The following is a 22,043-nucleotide window of genomic DNA, read 5'->3' on the forward strand; positions in this document are numbered from 1 at the left end:
TTTCGAAAAAATAACACTTAGGGGTTAGGATGTTCTTGCTGGGAACGATCGATATGTCATCACATAATGCTGTAGCGGTGCTGTAGTGGTACTGTTCACCTACCTGAACAACCTACACCGACTAGTGGTGTCAATTTCAGAAAACGTATGTCCAAAGTCAGTCCAATATCCAATGCTTACGTCGACTGTCCGTCCAAAAATGTCCAAACCAGCCATTTGTCCAAAGATGTCCGACACCTACCTTAAGTATTTACCTTAAGTAAAGGTCATTAGGTACCCTTTCGAGTAATCAGACCCTTTACTCAAGAGATGCCTCCTCTTCTTCTGACGAAGACGAGTAGGCTGCCATGCTAGGTGAGGCCATACATTGATGGCCACGATGATCATTAGTATGAGAACTTGTAGTTGAACTTTTCAGGGTGGTCCTTCCATTCCTTCCCCAGTCTGTACTTGAACACATCGACATTTGGAGCATCGATGGTGTGGGTTGACAGCTTGTTCCATGTCTGAGTTACTCGTGCCGCAAAGAAGGCTTTTCTGGGTCCCAATTGATGCTGAACTTGAAGTTTTTGATCGTGACCTCGGGTGACACGGCTGAGGGAGTTCTTGAACATGCTGTTGTGACAACACCGGCACTCTCTTTGGAAGTCCACCTTGTCGAAGCCTTTCAATATTTTGAAAGTCTCCATGATGTCCGACCGTTTCCGTCGGAATTCCAGAGTAGGTAAATTAAGGCTCCTGAGGCGATCTGAATATGAAAAGTGAGACAGTCCGTTCACCAGCCTTGTTGCCCGCCGCTGCACCTGTTCGAGTGCATCTTTGTCCTTTTTGAACTTGGGACTCCATATAACAGTTGCATACTCGAGGTGGGGCCTGACAATGCTTTTGTACAAGGCTTGGAAAATGTCGCTGTCAATGTTTGCAAAGGTATGCTTGATTGCCCCAATAATTCTATTGGCCTTGTTAATCTGGTTAGTGACATGTTTTGAGAAGGATAGCTTCATGTCTATAGTGACTCCCAGGTCCTTTTCCTCACAGACTGCTTCAAGGGTATGTTTGCCTACGCAATAGTTTACACTCAACACTATTATTCAATTTGCTTTTCATGACCGTTACCAGTTCAAAAGTGTTAATCATATTGAAAGCTGAGCTTTCTAATAGCCAATCAATGTTAAACACGATTACTTTTTTTAAAATGTTGAGATGAAGCAAGCGATTGTCCAAAGTTGTCCAAAGCCTGCTGCCATTGTCCAACCGAATTCCGAATTGGACATTGGACAAAATCGGAATTCCGAAGATTCAAGTTCCGATTGACACCACTAACACCGACGCAACTTTGATACTTTGATGTCGCTGACACTAAATGACTGACATTCTGGTATCGGACCTCGCATTGCGATCGGTTATAACCTGACTTCCATCGTCTAACCTGTGGCGTTTTCTTCAGGACGACGACGAGGGTCACGCGGTGGCGCTGCAGATCACCGAGGACGTGCTAAGGAAGGGCGCCGACACGTTCCTCGAGCACTTTGCCCGGCTGGGCCTGTTCACCAAGGTGGCTCAGATGGCCGGAGCAGACGAGGACGTGGAGCAGCGGCCGGCCAGCCCGCCCTCGCTGGGAGCCTGCGCCGACCGGCTGGTGAGTATGGGAGACGAGCTAGAGGCTATTGGATAGGGGATAGGCACGTGGGGCCGCGCCCGGTCAGTCCGCCGTCACTGGGCGCCTGCGCCGACCGGCTGGTGAGTATGGGAGACGAGCTAGAGGCTATTGGATAGGGGATAGGCACGGGGGCCGCGCCCGGCCAGCCCGCCGTCACTGGGCGCCTGCGCCGACCGGCTGGTGAGGATGGGAGACGAGCCAGAGGTTAGGTTGGGCTGCTAGTTTGGATAGGGGATTGGCACGTGGAGCCGCGGCCGGCCAGCCCGCCCTCGCTGGGCGCCTGCGCTGACCGGCTGGTGAGAGCGGGAGAGGGGGAGAGATTAGAGATGAAGCTGAGCTGGTTTTAACAAGGCACAGGGATGGCAGTTGGCACGGTGCTTGCACTCAGTTTTAAGACACTGTTAATGCGAGTTTTATCATACCCTGCTGGCCTTTTGATGAATGGTGTGACCACTGAGCAGTGTCTTTACTCTCTGTGGCTACAATGACGCTGTATGACCCTCCAATCATCTGTGACCGCTTCGCTCCGTGACTGACCCGTCCCCGTGTCCGCTAGCCGGAGGAGTCGTGCGACCAGTGTCCGACCCTCTGATCAGTCGGGTCTGCCCCTGTCTGACTCGTTGTCTGACGTTCTGTCCCCCGTCTCCTCTAGCCGGAGGAGTCGTGCGACCAGCCGCAGTCGGAGGAGGACGCCCGTGAGATCCTGCCCGGAAAGGCGTATCAGTGGCGTGACTGGTGCGTCTGCCGCGGTCGGGACTGCCTCTACATCTGGTCCGACGCCGCCGCACTCGAACTCAGCAACGGAAGCAACGGCTGGTTCAGGTGGGTTCAGATGGGGTCAGGAGGTAATCCAATCAGCTAGGACGAGTTCAGACCGGCCTTTGTGGATCGGAGCTGTTTTGGTTGCATTTAGAGTGGTATTTCTGACGGATTAATTACAGCTGGTTGAGGCTGTTTCATGGTAGTTCATCGGTGTGGGCGGGACGCAGGCTAAGTAAGGAGGCTGATGGGCGACTTACTTAGCCTGCTACTATCGCGATCTCTTTGTGCATAGTTCCGAGGCATCTAGTTAATCCGACCCTTTGTTCATTAGAGGGGTTGTGTTTGCTCATTTCTACATGTCTGTGTGAAGCGTTATCGGAGATAGCAGTGTTCGGTTCGCTCGTGTAAACGTAATATGTTTGCTTCCTAGAACCGTTGCTGTTATAAATGTCACGTCAAATGTGACAATCTTCTAATGATCCTGTGCTTCCCTGTACTGACCTGCTACATCCTCCCCCTGTCTGTCTCTTATTCAGGTTCATCCTGGACGGCAAGCTGGCCACCATGTACAGCTCTGGCAGTCCGGAGGGCGGCTCGGACGGCTCCGATAACCGCGGCGAGTTCCTCGAGAAGCTGCAGCGGGCGCGCGCCTCGGTGCGACCGCACGCGGCGCCGCAGCCGATACTCAGTCACCCGAGCTCCACGCGTCTGGTGGTGGGAAACTGGTCCCTGAGCTGCCGCAGAGACGGCGAGCTGGTCATCAATAACAACGACGGACAACAGGTGGGTGGACCGAGCACTGGGGAGCAAGGTGATTGAAGGGAATGGCGAGAGGGGGCTGTTCGTGGACGCTCAGGGAGCACATGAATGGGTGTAATTAATCGTGTTAGTATGGGTATTTGGTAGCTTTTCAAGTATCCATAGCCTGTATGATGTTATAGCTCATGCTAATTCCCGTGGTGGACAAGGATGCGTCGGTTACGTCCTCAGAGTAGGCCCCTAGAAAGTACCGCAAAGTTCTACGCAAATAAGCCAGTTAGAACGTCCGGAGAAAGTTTGAAAAATTGGCTTAAGCATTCCCGGTGTGAGCAGCGTCTAGGCTAGGTTACATTTATACATAAATGTATCATTTTTATACGAAGAAAAGGTTCAAGTTGAATCTGGATATAATACAAACGCATCAGAATCTACGGGTCTGAGCTCTGATCGGTGGAAGTGGTCATGAGCAGCATATTGCCTTACATAATGTGAGCGGTCATCTCAGTTGGTCTCGGCAATTTTCAATACCGAATGCATGGGAGTGACCCCGCTTCGCTCTTGTTTTCCGCTTCTTTCACATTTGTTGTTTAGGTGGGGCAGATCGCAATCGCCTAGGCCAGCAGCAAAGTAGGCTGCCGGCCCGTGGGACGACCTGTACCCCTAGAAAAATTTATGCTAAGGTGATCTCAGCGGAGCCAAGCGTCACCAAGGCTCGTTAATTTCCTTACTCATTAGTTTAAGGCACGGCGCGCGTGGGCGCCGAAATTCAATATATCCTTTTGGGAACTAGGTTTACATGTCGAGTAATAGTGGATTGTATGGCATCAGGCAAGGACAGAGTCATCGTATGGGCTTTCCTAAGGGATCATCTTATCGGCACTGCTGCTGCCCTCTATCGACTCATCCCCGTTCATTGCACATACCCATTACTGCTTGGTAAATCGACGACAACCGTGAAAAATTTTGACCGTAGTGAAACACGACATCTAGCGTTTGTTCTGTAAGTTCTCGTACGCTAGAGATGTATAGGTGGCAGCACTTTAGCTCGCATGGCCCCACAATGTGGAATGGATAGTGGATTGAGGATTCCACATTTCGACTTCGGGGCAGGGGTGGGCAAATGTGCCGAGTTGGGGTAGCATGGGCGCCCGCGCAGCAAATCCCACGCCGCCCTAGCGGTGACCTTGACCTCCGCCGTCTGCTGCGGCTCCAAAGCCAAGCCGGCGTGGAATTGGTTTCCCAATTGCTACCCCAACTCGGCACAATTATCCACCCCTGCTTCGGGGCTAGGATCTGCTGAACGTTCTCCATCTTATTTACCCGAGGCGTATATGCGACATGTGTGATGGTTCTGAAGCACTTTCTTGATTCACAAAAGCTTGTCTGTTCTTCCTCCCCGACCGGGCCTGACTGACCTGACCTGACCTGACCCATCTGGCCTCTGTCTGTTCCCCTCAGCAAACGACCACTCTGCGGGAGGACCTGGCCGGGTTCCTGTTCGAGTCGAACCGCGGCACCAAGCACACGTTCACTGCCGAGACCTCGCTGGGCCCCGAACTGTCGGCCGGCTGGGCGGGCAAAAAGTGCAAACGATTCAGATCCAAGGTGGAGGCCGTCAAACAAAAGGTGAAGAACGACAAGGACACGGTGTGTGGAGCGACCTTTATGTTCAGCCGAGCGGCTGATCTCTTTTGTTTCGAATGGTCGTAAGAAGTAGTGTAGGTCTCCTTTTGCTGTTAACTTTGAAGAATGAAGTACCACTTTTAGATACGTTACGAACTCACGGAACGCAGATGGGATTTCGTTCATAAATACCTGTTCCGAAATCCGAATAAGCTGTCTATGAATATGCTGAAAATTGACTTCGAAGTTCGATTTGTGTGTTTCATACGCTTTTACCTCACTGGTTTTGTTCGGCAGGTCCGCTCTCAGGCGCGCGACATCTACGAGAAGTACTTCAAGGTGGCGCAGTCGCAGCCGCGTGGTGTGGTCGCCAAACTAGGCACAATTGTGGCGCAGATCGAGCGGGCCTGCCACAAACAGCTGGCGGCAGTCGACCGGTGAGAGAGAGGATGGGAGTGGGCAGAGGGAGCGGGGGGAGCAGGGCGGCAGGCAAAGTGCAAACTCTTGTCGGTTGCATTAGCTGGGATGGATTAGCGTGGCGTTCTGGGCATAAATGGGATAGGGGCGTCTGGCAGCTGACGTGATGGTGATAAAATATTCATAGTTCATGGCCGCCAGTATTTATGGGTCGCGCCCACGCTCTGGGTTATGTGTGATGCGCAATCAGTTTGCACCACCAGTCAACTTAATGTCTCATTCCTTTCGCCATCTGCAGCCTGCCAGTATGTCTTTCATTCTCCCTAAATACTCTCCTTTGTTAGCTTTGTGACGTGTAAACTCACCGCGACATGCAGGATCTTTCTGTCTTCGATGTGACCTCTCCGTGACCTATTATGACCGCTGAGCGCCCCTGTTTGACTCTAATCTGTCCCCTAGGTGTGACGAGGTGGCGTCCGATCAAGCGCGCCGCTCTCTCTGACCTCATGTGACCCCTCTGACCCTTCTGTGACCCTCTCTGATCCCCCCCCCCCCCCCCCCCAGGTGTGACGAGTGGCGTCCGATCCTGCGCGCGGCCCTGTCGGACCTCATGTCGCTGCTGGGTGACGAGCGCGCCGTATCCGCCTACGAGCTGCACTCGTCCGGTCTGCTGCAGGCGCTGCTGCGACTCCTCAGTTCACCAGACCGCACCAGCCGCCGAGCGAACCGGCTGCTCAAACAGCGGCAGCGGCTCTTCAAACAGTGTTTCCAGGTGCGCGGAGTGGAGGGATGGAGGAGGGATGGTAGTGAGGATGGGGAAGTAAACTAACGTCAAAAGACATGGGAAAGGGCCGGAAAGGAAGGTAAATAATGCTTGTCAATCGGAAGCGGAACATTGTATTTTTTTTCGCGGAAAAGATCGACTTGTGGGTGAAATCAGACTGCCCAATGCCCATAGACCTTTGTTTCATGGTAAGGACATGAAGAGCTTTCAGCTATAATCACCCACCCAGCTACCTGACATCTATGACTATCAGCGGGTCCCCTGCCGTCTCTATCACACCCTCACGCTCCATGTCGTGCCCTGTCGCCAGGAGGCGGCGGCGGTCTCCCAGGAGCACCCGGGCGTCTCACTGGTACGGAAACTGGTCTCCGTGCTCGAGTCCATCGAGAAGCTTCAGGTCTACAACTACGACTCGACCGGCACAGTCAGCGGTCTCCAGGTCAGTGCGTCTTTGTATCCTGCGGCTCTTCTGTTAAACATATGACAGTTTTTAGGCGCATGCACTGGCTAGCAGTTTACGTTTTTTTTCCATGTGTCCTTTACTCTCAAGTGACGCTTTGTCGTGTGTTTTTCTCTCTGTTGTTTCACCTGTGCCCTATGTTCACTCGTAGTAACACCTTGCGGCTATACATCGCTGCGCTGGTAATTGTACCTAGATCCTGTGCGTATATCCCAAGTAACACGTTATTATCTTCTCTACCGCAGGTGCTGCAGCTTCGGATGCGGTTCCGCCTGGAGCGGGCCGCCAGTGACTCCAGTCTGATTGACTGCACGGGCCGCACTCTGAAGATGGAGCCGCTGGTGACGGGACGACAGCTGGAGCGCTACCTACTCAAACAGGTCAGTGAAATATAAGTTTACAGCAGTGGTTACTTGACAGCTGCTAGTCGCTTGGAAACACAGTGATAAGCTTTGCTGTTGAGCGTCGTGTTATTGGATGATGTTTTTTTTTTAGAAAAGCTTTTGCTACATTTTGGAACGGTTCCCTAGATGGATGGTTTACCCACCAATGATCATAACCTAGCTGTTTCGACCTTACGCCCTGCCGCGATGCTCTTCGCTAGTCATCTACTTGTTTCTTATTTGTCTTACCCAATCTTTATCTGCCTCATCCACAGGTGGCCAAGCAGTGGTACGACTACGACCGGTCGACGTTCACCTTTGTTAAGCGGATTCGTGACAACCCATCCACCGTGTTCACCCACCAGTCCGACTTTGACGAGAACGGCATCATCTACTGGATCGGAACCAACGCCAAGTAAGTGTTGTCGGCTCGAATCGGGGAGGGGAATGAAGGGATAAGATGTTGGGCTTTTGGTGGGTTGGGGGAGTTAAAGACTTAGGTGGGGAATGCAAAGGTAGGAGTGTGTTAAGTGGAGTGGGGAAGGTTATGGTAACATTCCGCTTAAATGGTTGTTGACCACATGTCTGAGCGTTTTCTTTGATTGTCATGGTTTGCTTGATAACAGATTACTTGGGTGTTCTTTGTTGCGTTGGAAAAGCAAATACGCTACAAAGTACAAGCTCATGCTTTTCTCTCGGTTTAGTTTTATCGACCAGTATCTACGTTCATTTGCTAGTGATGTTTCTTTTTTTCAAAACGTGCATTAGCTTGCCTGCCTGCGCCACTCTAACTCTCTCCCCTCCCTCTCTCGCGCCGACAGGACGGCCTACGAGTGGGTGAACCCGTGTCAGTACGGTCTGGTGGTGGTCACCTCCTCTGAGGGACGCAACCTGCCTTACGGACGGCTCGAGGACGTGCTCTCGCGCGACCCGACGCCTCTCAACTGTCACACCAACGACGACAAGCGCGCCTGGCTGGCCGTCGACCTGGGCATGTGGGTCATACCCACCTGTTATACACTCAGACACGCCCGCGGCTACGGCCGCAGCGCGCTGCGAAACTGGGTCTTCCAGGTGAGAACTGGATGTCACGCAGCCGTGGAATCTGCAGACTTAAAGCCGCCCCACGCTGCACCTCGCATGCGGGTTACGAGTTTTTGGTTTTTCGGGTTTCTTTCAAATCAAATAATACAATCTAAGCTGAGTGACCCACAATACCATCTAACAAGCGAGTCTGCATGTTTTTAGCATGCGAGCCAACTTGCATCGCATTCCAAAAGTTGATTTTGAGTCAACTTTCGATTATTCTCGCTGCGAGGTCTGCGAGTTCTGCGGGGTTTGCGGGTTTTTCGTTGGAGTCGAATTTTGTTTGGTTGCGCTGGTATTGCGACTATATGTAATTTTCTGAAGGTGTACCGGCTTCACTGCATTCATGAAGTTACCATAAGGGAACGGTCTAATCACTCTATGAATTAGTATTATGCCCCCAAACTCAAAACCCGCAAACTCGCAACCCGCATGCGAGGTCCAGTGTGGGGCGGCCTTAAGACGTAGGACTCTTTGTTATTCATATGCTAGACATTCAGTGAAAGACATTACAGTCAGAGGCGAACTTAAACATTACATAACATCGAGGGCGGTTATAACGATTCGTCGCCTGGTCTTTGTCCCTTGTCTGATAAGGTATTAACTGTGTTACAGCTTGTACTCTGAAGTTGCGTGTTCAAGTGCCCCTGTGCGTGTGTGTCACGATGATGACCCTTCCCTCGTGCCGCTCAGGTCTCCAAGGACGGCCTGTCGTGGACCACGCTGTACATGCACATCGAGGACACGTCTCTGAACGAGCCGGGCAGCACCGCATCGTGGCCGCTGCTGGCGCCCACAGAGGAGACCCAGGTATGAAAACACCGGTCCAATGCGAGCGGCTGAGTGACGGTGCAAGCTGGCGAATAAATTTATTTTCAGCCGACTTATAAATCAACAGATTTTTAAGACTTATATTTTTGTTTTCTTATCACTTATGATAAAGATCGCATTTTACATTTTCCACTTTACTTGCCAAAAAGTAAAAAAAAAAAACTCTTTGAATCGGTCTGAAAATTATCAGAAGATTAAGCTGTGGTCTCTTTGAAACATGCGATCACTTCAGCAACAACTGTTCCATGCAGACTGTCAACAAATATGCGGGCCAGCTATGCAGGCACTACAAAAGTACAGTGTCCTATCCTTTGTCTGCAGCTTCTGTAAAACTGGCAAGATAACTCAGGACAAGATGAGGCAGAACTGCACCGCCATCGAAACCAAGATTGCAAACTTGGAGCAAGCTATTGAGAGCAACACGAAAGCTCTCAACAAATTATTATCAGCCCACGAGCATGAAGTCAAGCAGGCAGTCTCTGCAGAAGCGCCCACACTGCAAGCAAAAACGTATGCTGAAACAGTTCGAGGAACTTGTGACCAAGTTCTCAAGACAGTTACAGACAAGCTCAAAACCCTGACCAAGGAAGATCAGTGGAAGAGAGAAGAAAACATTATTTTGCACAACATTCCGGAAAGTAGGGCAGCTGACCCAGCGGCGAGACAGAGATACGACGAGGACAGCTTCGCAAACATAGTTCATGCTTTGCTAGGGGAATACCAAGATATCCAGACTGTCAAAGTATTTAGACTCGGCCGAAGGAATGACGCGGGTCAAGTTAGAAGAGATGGAACCCACACAGTCAACACGACAAAACCGAGACTACTTCTTGTAAAGCTGACAAGCAAAGACGACGTGGAGCGACTGATGAAATTGAGATACTTTCTCAAGAACTCAGGCTTCGCGAACATTTATATGAGTCGCGACCTCCCACCTGAGGAACGTGAAATTCAACGCAAATTAAGGGAAGAGCTGAACGTGAAAGGGAAGACCACCCACCGTATATTTCGGGGGCGTGTTGTCCCCAAAGACCAAAGAGGAGAGGAGCTCTTTGAAGAAAGACAAGGAAGACGTTAAAGGAAGACAAGAAAGGGTCTGTGACAGCTTAGATAAAGACCCTGATGGTTGCAAAAATGTTCAAAGCTCAAGATTATCTTTCAAACTCAAAGTTGCTTTCACAAATGCTGATGGGATTGGTAACAAGTTACCTGAATTACATCTGTACCTGGAATCCTTTAAGCCCGACATACTAGCAATTGTTGAGAGTAACTGCAATATTGACCTGCCAAACACACTGTTAAGGAAACATGGGTTTCAAATTCATCGCCAGGATAATTTGGAAGAAAGACGTGGTGGAATACTGGCGTTCGTAAAAGACGGGCTTGAAATGAAAACTTGTCACGAACTTGACGATTATGCAAGTCAATTCAAAGAATCTTGTTGGGTCTGGATAAAGGTGTCAAGAACCACCAGAATGCTTTTGGGTATTGTGTACAGAAAACCAAACAGCTGCCGAAGAAATGATGAAATCTTGATAGAATTGATTACCAAAGCCTCAACGTTAACAAACAACCTGTTAATATGTGGTGATTTCAACCTTCCTGAGATTTCGTGGAACGACTCGTCGTCTAAGAATAAAAACAATGAGGGTTTCAACACACCAGTTGAAGTGCTGAACGTATTGCAAACAAATGGACTACACCAGCACATCAGGCACTTTACCAGAGCAAGGGGATCAAATCAACCCAGTCTTTTGGACCTACTGATAACAAGTCGAGCAGATGACATTGAAGGCGCGGAGGTATTACCTCCCTTCGGCAAAAGCGATCACGGCGTCATACAAGCAGACCTACTTATTCCTGATGTCAGATGTTTGAAAAATAATCAGCCTCTAAAAACGGTGTGGAACTACATGAAGGGAGACTATGAAAAGGCAAGGAACATGGCTTCCCAAGTTAACTGGACTGCCATGCTGTCAAACAAAAGTAGCGATGAGCAGTATGATTTACTGGTTGAACACCTAATGCAAATCCGGAAAGAATGTGTTCCTGTGAAAACGATGTGTAGGGGCAGAGATAATAATAAAATGTGGTTTAACAATGAAGCAAAAAGGAAGATTGCAAAGAAACACCGTGCTTGGAATGCCTACATGAGGGCAGAGAGGTTAAAGCTACCAGAGTTGGAAAGGTATAGAAAGAAATACATCAAGGCAAGAAAAAAGGCTCATTATGGTCTACGTAACATCAAAACAAAGCACGAAGAAAAACTTTTTCATCAGATCAAAACTAATCCCAAGCTGTTTTATGCGTACTGTAACTCCAAAAACAAAGTTCGAGAGCCAGTAGGGCAAGTTACCAAGGCAGACGGAACCCCATCATCAACATACGAAGAAACTGCCGCTGCCCTCAACCAACACTTCAAGAATGTGTTCACGTTAGAAGATGACTCTGACTTGATTTACGCCAACGAATTCTTCTCCTCACTGTCAGACGAGCAAATGTGTCCTTTCACCCACTGTCGGCATCCAGATGTACCCGAATTACATTCAGTTGAAATGCCTCTTCAACATATCATCAAGCTACTGAAAGAGCTTAAGTCCTACAAGTCACCAGGGCCAGATGATCTTCACCCACGTCTCCTAGCTGAACTCGCAGAAAATGTAGCAGTACCTTTGAGGATCATATTCAAAAACTCGATGGACACTGGACATGTCCCTCGTCTATGGAAAATGGCATACGTCACAGCAGTCCATAAGAAGGGATCAAGAACTGAAGCCCAAAACTACCGCCCAATTAGTTTAACCTGCATATGCAGTAAAGTGATGGAAAGAATCGTCAATGAACAAATAATGAGTCATATTTTGCAGAACGACATTTTGAACCCACGCCAACACGGATTTGTTTCCGGAAGGTCGTGTTTAACAAACCTCCTCTCCACTTTGGAAGACTGCAGCCGCAGCCTTGATGAAAAGGTACCTACAGACATTGTCTATCTAGACTTTGCAAAAGCTTTTGACACCGTACCACATGCAAGACTTTGTCATAAATTATACCGATCAGGGATTGGCGGTCAGCTGCTTAACTGGCTTGAAGACTTCCTCTACGATAGGAAACAGAGAGTTGTAGTCAACGGAGCCCACTCAAGCTGGGCAAAGGTAGCAAGTGGCGTCCCACAGGGCTCAGTGATCGGTCCCACACTGTTCCTTCTGTTTATTAATGACATGCCGGATCAAATAGTTAGCCAGGTGCAAATTTTTGCTGATGATAGTAAAATCTACCGACACATCAAGTCACATGAAGATGTGGAGCGCTTACAAGGGGATCTCCAAGAGATTGAGCACTGGTCTCGTCAATGGAAACTATGCTGCAATGCTTCTAAGTGCCAGACCCTTCGAATCGGCACCAAACAAATGATGTCCGACAGACCAGTCTACATGCTCGGTGGTACTAAGCTGGAGAACACCAACGAACAAAGAGACCTGGGTGTTATTGTTGACTCCTCGCTCGAGTTCAACAAACATATCAACAAATGCACCCAACGAGCATATGCCAGTTGGGGCATGGTAAGGAGAACCTTTGAAAAGCTGAGGCCGGCAATGTTTAATCTCACATACAAAACATTTGTTCGCCCTCACATTGAATTCTGTCCCCAAGTGTGGTCTCCATATAAGAAATATAATATCAAGAAGATTGAAACAGTTCAAAGAGCAGCTACAAGAAGAGTTGTGGGACTGCAAGGGTTAAATTATCCAGAGCGGCTGAGACAGCTTAAGCTTACCACCCTAGAAGAGAGAAGAGAACGGGGAGACTTACTTGAGACCCACAAAATCCTCCATCAGTTCCACGAGTGTGACCTCACCCAATTATTTAACGTTAGAAACCGAACAGAGCGAGATTACCTCAAACTGTACAAGCCCCACCACCGGACGTTGAAGAGAGGAAGATTTTTCTCACAAAGAGTTATAAATAAATGGAATTTGTTAAGCTCTCACACCAAGATGGCAAAAACATCTAACCAATTTAAGTCAAGATACGACAAACATCGGGCAGACAGACAAGACTGACCGAAGAGAAATCAAACTGATATAGAAAAACGCGTGATTCAAAAAAGAAATGGGCTACAACATAGACCTCGACGTCTTCTTCCAGAGCCCAAACAACCTTGATTCTTGATTCTTGATTCATGAGCAACATCCCACCACCAGTGGCAGCTGGTCTACACAGCTGCTCGACCAGTGTCAGGCCTCCTCCGTCTGAAATGCCCCGTCTCTGACCGCCCGTTCTCCACTCACAGGGCTGGCGGCACATCCGTATCCAGCAGACTGGCCGTAACGCCTCCGGTCAGACGCACTACCTGTCTCTGTCCGGTCTGGAGGTCTACGGCACCGTGACGGGCGTGTGCAGCGACCTGGGCAAGGCGGCCCGGGAGGCGGAGGCGTCGCTGCGCCGCCAGAGGCGACAGGTGAGGCGGCGGCGTGCTAGGGGGAGGGACGGGGGCGTGGGGGGGGAGGAAAGGGAACTCTGGTAAGGGAAGGTGTAATGGGCACTGTAGAAATCTGGATGATTTACAAGAAAACGTTTGTGGGAAAATGAAAATTTACTATGAAGAGGCTGGATGATTTTTGAAGCTGTTGGACGTTGGTGTTGTTAGAATGTGTGACCTTTTCCAATTTTTTTTAACCGTAGTTCGTTTCGGTTTCGAACCATTATCTGACAGCAGCCTGACTCCTCTCCGTTACAGATAAAGAACCAGCTCAAGTACATGGTACCGGGCGCCCGCGTGGTGCGCGGAGTCGACTGGAAGTGGCGAGATCAGGACGGTGTGCCGCAGGGCGTCGGTACCACCATGTCCGAGCTGCACAATGGTACGGAGGGCCGGACCCAGGGAGGGTTTGGCACGTCGTGGGCTGGGGGTGGAGGTCTTTCGCCGGGCCGCGGGAATGCGTTGGAAATGTACGAAAAGGGGTGAACTGAGAGGACCGTTGAGCTTAGGGTATAGGAGTTACGAGCTGGGTTTGGAACGTAGGGATGCTTGACTTGGATGGGATTCGGCCTGTACTTAGGCCGTCTCCTTTCAGTCAAGCGATATCGACTCGCGGCTCCTGCCAGTACCTCCGAATGGCTTCATTGGTCCGGAGGTATAGGGATGCCGTGTACAGAGGCCACATGCTGTCGAACCACATAAAGTTGGATGCTGTCGAATATGGAGCGGTTGACGACTACCGCGTTGCGTGCCGAATGCGCACAAGACATGTCCGCCGTGCCGCTCTGACCTCAGCCAACTCACTCATCCGTCCGCAGGCTGGATCGACGTCACCTGGGACAGCGGCGGCAGCAACTCCTACCGCATGGGCGCCGAGGGCAAGTTTGACCTCTGTCTGGCGCCCGGGTACGATCCGGAGGCCAGCGCGGGCTCCGGGGCCGCTGCGGTGGCCACCACCCGCTCCCCCACAGTCACAGTGGCTCCGGCCCCGGCCACCGCGGCCACAGCGGCCACCGGCGCCGCCGCCGCCGCCACCGCCTCCACTGCCAAGGTACGAGCGGCTGGGGCTCGGTGTGGCGAGATAATTGGAAGATGGGAGTGGTTATTTGTGTTGGTTAGTCAGTTACATTGTTGAGTTAGACGTCATTCTACGTCGTGAAATTGATAAGTCATGATGATTTATCGATTGATTTACCTTTGACCATTCAAAGCCGAAGTGAATTCCCGTCATGCTTATTCAGTTCGCCCTGAGCTGCACTTTGCATTGTTAATATCCAACTTACCTGTTACACCACACTTTCAATCTCGCTATCTGAGCGGTCCTAGCTGAGCCATGCCATGTGACATCACTGGCCTCACTGATCCATGTTTTCCCCGACAGGTCGGCGCGCCGCCGTCCTCCGCCGCCGGCCCGTCGCCCGCCGCCGCCGCCGCCGGTGGCGCGGCCAAGTCCAAGCCGCGCCAGTCGGTCCTCACCAGTCGCAAGTCGTCGTCGACGCCCTCTCTGCCGGAGGCGACGACCGACGACATGCACTCGGTGGCGTCGACGGAGCAGGCGGCGTCGGCCGACAACCTCGCCGCCAAGGTTGGTGGCCGGTGGGGCTGAGGGAGCGGGGCAGGACGAGGGAGAGGGACTGGGGAGGGACGAGACCCAAGAGGAGAGAGGTTGGGTTTGAGAGGATTTGAGTCGGAGTGAGTGACTGGGAAGGCCGGGCTGATGTGATATTGGGCTGGGACAGAAGGGATGAAAGGGGCTGAGGGGAGCATTCATTCTACAGAGTACTGGCGGCTAACAGAGATCTACCGAGATCGGGAGGCTGGGAATCGCGAGCCATGTTTCTGAGGATGAAGGGGGTGGGGGAGATTAGCTTGACTTGGATGGGATTCGGCCTGTCCGTCGGTTGTCTCCTTTCAGTCAAGCGATATCGAATTTCGGCTCCTGCCAGTACCTGCGATGGCCACTACGGTCCGGGGGTATATGGATGCCGTGTACAATACCCATATGCTTACCAACTAAATACACAACTGGCGCCTACACTACTGCGCTGCGTCGGACGGACCAGACTGAATGCGGATGTTAGCTGTGTTTACTTAACCTTTGTAGCAGAGATCCCCGTCCCCAGCCCCTCTCCATTCCTCATATTCCCACTCTGGCCTGGTACTAACCGTAGCACCCGCACTGCTCCCACAGCAGGCGGCTGAGGCGGTGGCCGAGAATGTGATGACGCTGGCCAACGCCGAGGCCATGTCCTCGCTGGACCAGACGACCGACTCGGTCCTCTCACGGGTGGTGTTCGGAAACAAGGTGGGTGCACGATGACTGAGGTGGGAACTTCCGACATGGTTGGATACTGGGTGGGAAAATGATGGAAGAAGGGATTATGTTACTGTATTCTTGTGGTCTTGTGATTTATTTCTGCTAACGCACGCCTGGATTTAATGCTCTACATCTTGATTGTTGATTGGATTTTGAGATATTTGCTTCAGGCTGCGCTTTTTGCAGAAGTTGTTTGTTTTATTGTTCGTTTAGTTGTGCTGGCGGATTTGAATCCATTAATCGGTTGAGTTTGGGTTCTGGGTCCAGTTTGACCTGCCGACTGACGGTTGTCTCGCTGCGCCTCCTCCCCCAGATGGACGCCATCCTGGAGAGCTCCGACTGGCTGTCGGGCGGCGAGGACAGCGCCTCCGAGACGCCTCCGGCCGTCTCCACCCCCGCGCCGCTGTTCCCAACCAGCCGCGCGGCGCCCGTCTCCCGTCCGCCGCCTCCCCCCGCCTCCTCAGCGGCGGCGGCAGCGGCGGCCGGCGCCGTCACCGCCGCGTCAGCCGTCTCCGAGCCCAACAACCAGCGCTCCTCCATGTCCGTCAGTACGCCGAACCTGAACGACGAGTCGGCCGGTCTGCTGGAGATGTTCTCTGCCATGGTTCGCCGCCGCGCGTCCGGCACGACCGCCGGCGGAGGCAGCGGCGGCGCGTCGCGCGGCGGCAGCGGCGGCGGCGGCGGCTCCTACCCGGCACCGGTGGCCGTGGCCGCCGCGGCCGCCGCCGCCGGGAACAACTGCAGTCCGTTCCTGCGCGCGCCCAACACGACCAGTATGAGCAGCCTGGCGCGGCTGGCACTCAGCACCCCGCTGCCGGGCAGCTTTATGTCGACAGCGCAGTCGTTCCCGAGTCTGTCGTCGGGGAATACGATGGTGACCAACAGTACGACGACCAGCGCACTGACGCAGGGGCTGACCATGTCGCTGACCTCCAACTCGTCTGATAGTGAACAGGTGAGGCTGGTGGGCAGCTATGGTCAGACAGTGGCAGGGCGATGTGCACAACTGGGGTTTCAAAGTTCATCTCATGTGCCAAAGAATCATACTCTCGTAGAAAAAAAAACTTACGTATGAAAATGACGTAGATTAAAGATTGTTGTTTGCTTTATTTGTTTCGGCACTCTTGGGCCAAAGCGAACCACCTTGCCATGCTCTTCGTGTTTCTGGTCTCTCAGTCTCCTGCACAGAGCGTTTCCGCGTCTCGTGTCGCGTTTTATCTTCCATTCGTCTGCGGCCAGTCTGTTTAACACCCCTACCTTCCCTGTCACCCCACCAGGTATCGCTGGAGGACTTCCTCGAGTCATGTCGGCACACGACCCTCCTCGCCGAGCTCACCGACGACGACGAGCTGGCCGACGAAAACGACGAGGACGACGAATACGACGCGGGCGGCCCGGCCGGCGGCGAGGAGGAGCCGCTCGACCCGCGGCCCGGCCGGCGACACGCCTGGGACGACGACACCGTCCTGAAGCGCCACTGTCCGGCGCTCATACCGGCGTTCGATCCGCGCCCGGGCCGCACCAACGTGGCGCAGACGCAGGATATTCAGGTCAGTGCGGGTGTGACAAGGGCGCAGATGCCGGTGGGGTGGTGTGACTGTCAGAGCAATAAGTAGAACTGCAGGACGTTGGAATACTCGTGTTTGGATGCTGGTTAGCTGAAGTGAGTTCTGATTGAATGTCTCGCGTTTTTTTTTTTTGTCGTTTTTCTCAGTCCGTCTGCTATCACGCCTGTATTTCTCGTATGCCTCACCCTCCCCTTTTTGTTCTCTGCCAGGTGCCGCCGCCGGGCAGTCAGAGCCGGCGCCGGTCGGCCGACGCCGCCGAGCGCCGCTCGCCGGAGCCCCGTCTGCGGCTGGCGCTGCGTGGCCCGGGCGTGCCAGGCGTGCCGGACGTCGAGGTGCCGCTGGAGGCCGGCGACGGCACGGTGTTCAGCGCCGTGCAGCGGCTGGTGCAGAAGTCTCAGCTGGGCAGCCGGCAGGAGAAGCTGCGCCGGCTCTGGGAGCTGGTCTACACCATCGTGTACCGCGAGGAGAGTGACGAGGAGCGTCGCGCCAGTCCGGCCGCCGAGCGGCGCAGCTCCATGCAGCAGCGGCTCAGTGACGGCGCGCCCTGCACCGTGGACGACGTGGTCCACCTCCTGCGGCGACTGTACCACCTGGTGGGAGAGAGCCGGCCGCGACAGGCGCCGCCGCAGGACGGCGACGACGAGCCGCGCCTAGACATCCCCTGGGACACCTTCATCAGCCGCAAGCTGACCAACAAGCTCTGTCAGCAGATCCAGGACCCGCTGGTGCTGGCCTGCCAGGCGCTGCCCGACTGGTCTCACATGCTGCAGAGCCAGTGCCCCATGCTGTTCCCCTTCGAGACGCGCCAGATGTTCTTCAACTGCACCGCCTTCGGAACGTCACGGTGAGGAGCTGAATAAAGTTAGCACAGGGATCTTGATAAAATCACTGCTCCCCTGGATTCACCTCCCTGAAGTCGCAATTTCCTGGAGGACAAATATTCATGATGCTCGCCGGTAACTAAACATCTAATAGAGGCAGCCTGCGTCTATAAAACAAGTTCACTACCGCATTCAGTCCCGGTTCAGTACCTTTCATTCACAGTAGACCTCGTTGTGACCGATCGCACTCTTCCCCCCCCCCCCCCCCCCCCAGGTCGATAGTCTGGCTACAGACGCAGCGCGAGCTGGCGATGGAGCGCACCCGCGGCCCGGCCGCGCTGCGCCGAGACGACGGCCACGAGTTCCGTGTGGGTCGGCTGCGCCACGAGCGGGTACGGGTACCGCGCGGCCCCGACCTGCTCGACTGGGCCGTGCAGGTGATGGACTTCCACGCCGAGCGAGAGGGCATTCTGGAGGTGAGTGGACAAATGGATTGGAGGGACATGACATTGTGGGATGACAATGCTTGCAGTGTTGTGTGGAGGAAATTACGGAGGATGCTTGGCCAAGACACCTCTGATTTGGCATGAGAGTAGTACATAACAGCTTGTTAACGATGGCATACATGCGTCATCAGTATATTGTGTAGCTGCTCCTGAAAGAAAATTCGTTTTCTTCTAAATTTTACTCTTATTCTAAAGAAAAAGAGTTTGTCTTCAGAAAACGTTTTTCTGCTATATCTGGACATACCTATTCAGCTGTATTATTCCGCTGACATACTTGCCTCTCACTCACGTGCCTCTCACTTCTGCTGTACCTTGTCCAATTTTTCACGCGCCGTCCCTCCCGTCCGCCTCAGATGGAGTTTGAGAACGAGGAGGGCACCGGCCTGGGTCCGACGCTCGAGTTTTACGCTCTGGTGGCGGCCGAGCTGCAGAAGCGCGAGCTGTGTATGTGGATCTGTGACGACCAGCCGGTGCTGTCACCGGACGCGGCGGCCGCGGACGACCGGCCGGCCGACAGCTACGTGATGAGGCCCGGCGGCCTGTTCCCGGCGCCGCTGCCGCAGGCCAGTGGGGAGATACGGACAGGGATGGAAAGGAGATGATGGGTTTGGAAAGAGAGAGAGAGCATGAGAGGTAGTGCACTGGAGATGACAGGGTAAGGCGGAATCTGAAGAGTGAAGAGAGAAGGGCTGTGGAAAGCTGACGAGGGCGAGGGGTCGGTTCTGTCTAATTACGAGCGAGCGAGCGCAGCGAGCGAAGTGAGTCTTTTCAATATAACGGAAAAATCTCAGTATGAGCGGCCCGGCCCGGCCTGTAACGCTTTTGAGAGGCTTATATCTCAGCAACCGCTGGACCGATTGGCCTGCGGTCTTTTTTGTTGGGTAGCCCCATCCCTTCTACCCCGTAATTGACTACTTTTGATACATCTCAGTGACCGCCGTGGCACGTGCCACGTGAAGTCAAGGATGTTCAAGCTGTTTTGCAAAAGTAGTGAATTTGAGAGGCTCATATCTCAGCAGCCGCTTGGGCGATTGACTTGCGGCAATTTTTGTAGGGTAGCAGCATCCCTTCTACCCAAAATAGGATACCCTCGATGCATGTGGGTCACCCCCAGTGCACGTGCAAAATACAACAATAAGAGGTGCCAAATTTGTTCCCATTTCAGTAACTCGGTAATTACTGGGGCGATTTCGCTGAAACTTGGCATACAGGTAGGCACCCACCAGGCAATGCATTCCCATGTGTTGCGGTTAGGGTGCTACTGCACGTGCGCAGTGCGCACGTGCAGGGGACGTTTCCAGATCTCGAGAACGGCTGGGCCGATTGCGCTCAAATTTGGTACACGGTTGGGGACCAGTTAGTAGGGTGCCGTGCAAAAGTCATTTTGGACCCTGTTTGCACGTGCGCACGTGCAGAATGCCGCTTCCAGATCTCAGGAACGGCTGGGCCGATTGCGTTCAAATTTGGCACACCGCTAGCGACCGGTTAGAAGGGTGCTTTGCGCAAGCCCGTTGGAAGCACCCTCTCGCCCTTCCGCACGTGCAGGGCTCACTATCTCGCTCGCTCGTTCTTCGCCCAAAAGGCGTTTTACTGGCAATTATCATCACCCAATATTTGGCTTTATTGCAAATGTGCTGACTTTTTTATAGCTACATCTAGTTACGAGCGAGCGAGCGCAGCGAGCGAAGCGAAGTCTTTTCAATATAAGGGGAAAATCTCAGTATGAGCGGCCCGGCCCGGCCTGTAACGCTTTTGAGAGGCGTATATCTCAGCAACCGCTGGACCGATTGCCCTGCGGTCTTTTTTGCTGGGTAGCCCCATCCCTTCTACCCCGTAATTGACTACTTTTGATACATCTCAGTGACCGTCGTGGCACGTGCCACGTGAAAAGTCAAGGGTGTTCAAGCAGTTTTGCAAAAGTAGTGATTTTGAGAGGCCCATATCTTAGCAGCGGCTTGAGCGATTGTCTTGCGGTAATTTTTATAGGGTAGCTGCATCCCTTCTACCAAAGGTCGGATACTCTTGATCTATGTGAGTGACCCCCAGTGCACGTGCAAAATACAACAATAAGAGGTGTCAAATTTGTTCCCATTTCAATAACTCGGTAATTACTGGGGCGATTTCGCTGAAACTTGGCATACACAGGTAGGCACCCACCAGGCAATGCATTCCCATGTGTTGCGGTTAGGGTGCTACTGCACGTGCGCACGTGCAGGGGGCGCTTCCAGATCTCGAGAACGGCTGGGCCGATTGCGCTCAAATTTGGCACACGGTTGGGGACCGGTTAGGAGGGTGCCGTGCAAAAGTCAGCTTGGACCCCGTTTGCACGTGCGCACGTGCAGAACGCCGTTTTCAGATCTCAGGAACGGCTGGGCCGATTGCGTTCAAATTTGGCACACCTCTAGCGACCGGTTAGAAGGGTGCTTTGCACAAGTCCGTTGGAAGTACCCTCTCGCCCTTCTGCACGTGCAGGGCTCACTGTCTCGCTCGCTCGTCCTTCGCCCAAAAGGCGTTTTACTGGTTTTTATCATGCTGTTGAAGGGAATTATTAGAATCAGGTCGCACCAACACGGTATCCAAATCAGAGCCTGCGACTAAACTGTCATCTTAACGTATATCTTAGGTATATGCAGCTGTTCTTTCAACTGGGGATGTTTCAATGAAACTAACCGACGGCCCCCCGTTCGTTATTCGCAGGACTCTGAACACTGCGACCGTGCGGTGAACATGTTCCACTTCCTGGGTATCCTGCTGGCCAAGGTGCTGCAGGACTCTCGGCTGGTGGACCTGCCGCTCTCCAGGCCCTTCCTCAAGCTGATGTCGTCGGTGAACCTGGCCCAGCACAGCAGCAGGTGCGGCCAGCAGTGGAACGTGATGCTGGTTATGCTTTGTTGCGTCATGCTACATGCACACAAGTGGCAGGCCTGCCGTTTACTTAGTATGACACATGACTTTGACTCTAGTTACAGCATGATCATTGATCGTGTTGTCCTCCATTATTGAGTTAGATATTGAGCCGCAACTCTTGACACCGTTGGCGTCAACTTGGAATATGTTCTCTGCCATGTGAAATATCCCCTGCGTTTCGCTGACCTCTCGTATCTCTGCCCAGGATGGACGGTGGCGGCCGCTCCACCTCCCCGGCCTCCGAGGACGACCTGATGACCTCCTCATTCGTCTCGATGGAGAGTGAGAAGGAACTCGAGCTCGACCCGCCCAAGGCGTCCGGCGCCGGCGGCGTCTGGTACCAGGACGTGCTCAGTCTGGACGATCTGGTGGCCATCGACCCGGCGCGCGCGCGCGTGCTGCAGCAGCTGCGTCAGCTGGCCACCCGGCGGCAGCACATCCTGCAGGACGGCCAGCTGAGCGACGAGGCGCGCCGACGGCAGCTGGCCAACCTCACCGTGAGTTGATCAGTGGGGCGGTACCGGGAAGTGTGTGGGGGGGGGGGGGGGGGGAGAGCTGCCGGTAGCTGGCCAACCTCACCGTTAGTAGGCGGTACCGGGAGGGTAGGGGATTGTAGAGACGGGAATTTGTGTGATGATGGTGTATACTGTATAGTGTATAGTGTCTTACAAATATC

At 52.9% G+C, this 22,043-nt stretch overlaps 1 protein-coding gene and 1 non-coding gene across 2 annotated transcripts in view; one reads left to right on the top strand and one right to left on the bottom strand.

The window, feature by feature from the left end:
- The window catches only part of LOC122380790 (E3 ubiquitin-protein ligase HECTD1-like), an 82,302-nt gene that overhangs the window by 57,019 nt on the left and 3,240 nt on the right, over positions 1-22,043 (top strand). The window contains exons 12-34 of the mRNA XM_043364260.1: positions 1,448-1,639; positions 2,313-2,482; positions 2,959-3,205; positions 4,640-4,807; positions 5,102-5,241; positions 5,786-5,993; positions 6,316-6,444; positions 6,711-6,845; positions 7,124-7,263; positions 7,670-7,922; positions 8,628-8,744; positions 13,060-13,227; positions 13,507-13,630; positions 14,067-14,299; positions 14,630-14,833; positions 15,440-15,553; positions 15,879-16,520; positions 16,843-17,115; positions 17,343-17,977; positions 18,229-18,430; positions 18,814-19,023; positions 21,158-21,312; positions 21,573-21,864. Coding sequence (XP_043220195.1) covers positions 1,448-1,639; positions 2,313-2,482; positions 2,959-3,205; positions 4,640-4,807; positions 5,102-5,241; positions 5,786-5,993; positions 6,316-6,444; positions 6,711-6,845; positions 7,124-7,263; positions 7,670-7,922; positions 8,628-8,744; positions 13,060-13,227; positions 13,507-13,630; positions 14,067-14,299; positions 14,630-14,833; positions 15,440-15,553; positions 15,879-16,520; positions 16,843-17,115; positions 17,343-17,977; positions 18,229-18,430; positions 18,814-19,023; positions 21,158-21,312; positions 21,573-21,864 — 5,151 coding nt within the window. The remainder of the gene's footprint in view (positions 1-1,447; positions 1,640-2,312; positions 2,483-2,958; positions 3,206-4,639; positions 4,808-5,101; positions 5,242-5,785; positions 5,994-6,315; positions 6,445-6,710; positions 6,846-7,123; positions 7,264-7,669; positions 7,923-8,627; positions 8,745-13,059; positions 13,228-13,506; positions 13,631-14,066; positions 14,300-14,629; positions 14,834-15,439; positions 15,554-15,878; positions 16,521-16,842; positions 17,116-17,342; positions 17,978-18,228; positions 18,431-18,813; positions 19,024-21,157; positions 21,313-21,572; positions 21,865-22,043) is intronic.
- LOC122380798 lies at positions 3,775-3,926 on the bottom strand. The gene has a single exon (XR_006256387.1). It is a non-coding gene; the product is annotated as a U12 minor spliceosomal RNA (small nuclear RNA).

This window comes from Amphibalanus amphitrite, unplaced genomic scaffold (assembly GCF_019059575.1).
Source record: "Amphibalanus amphitrite isolate SeventyFive unplaced genomic scaffold, NRLGWU_Aamphi_draft 000106F_arrow, whole genome shotgun sequence".
Lineage (NCBI taxonomy): Eukaryota > Metazoa > Arthropoda > Thecostraca > Balanomorpha > Balanidae > Amphibalanus > Amphibalanus amphitrite.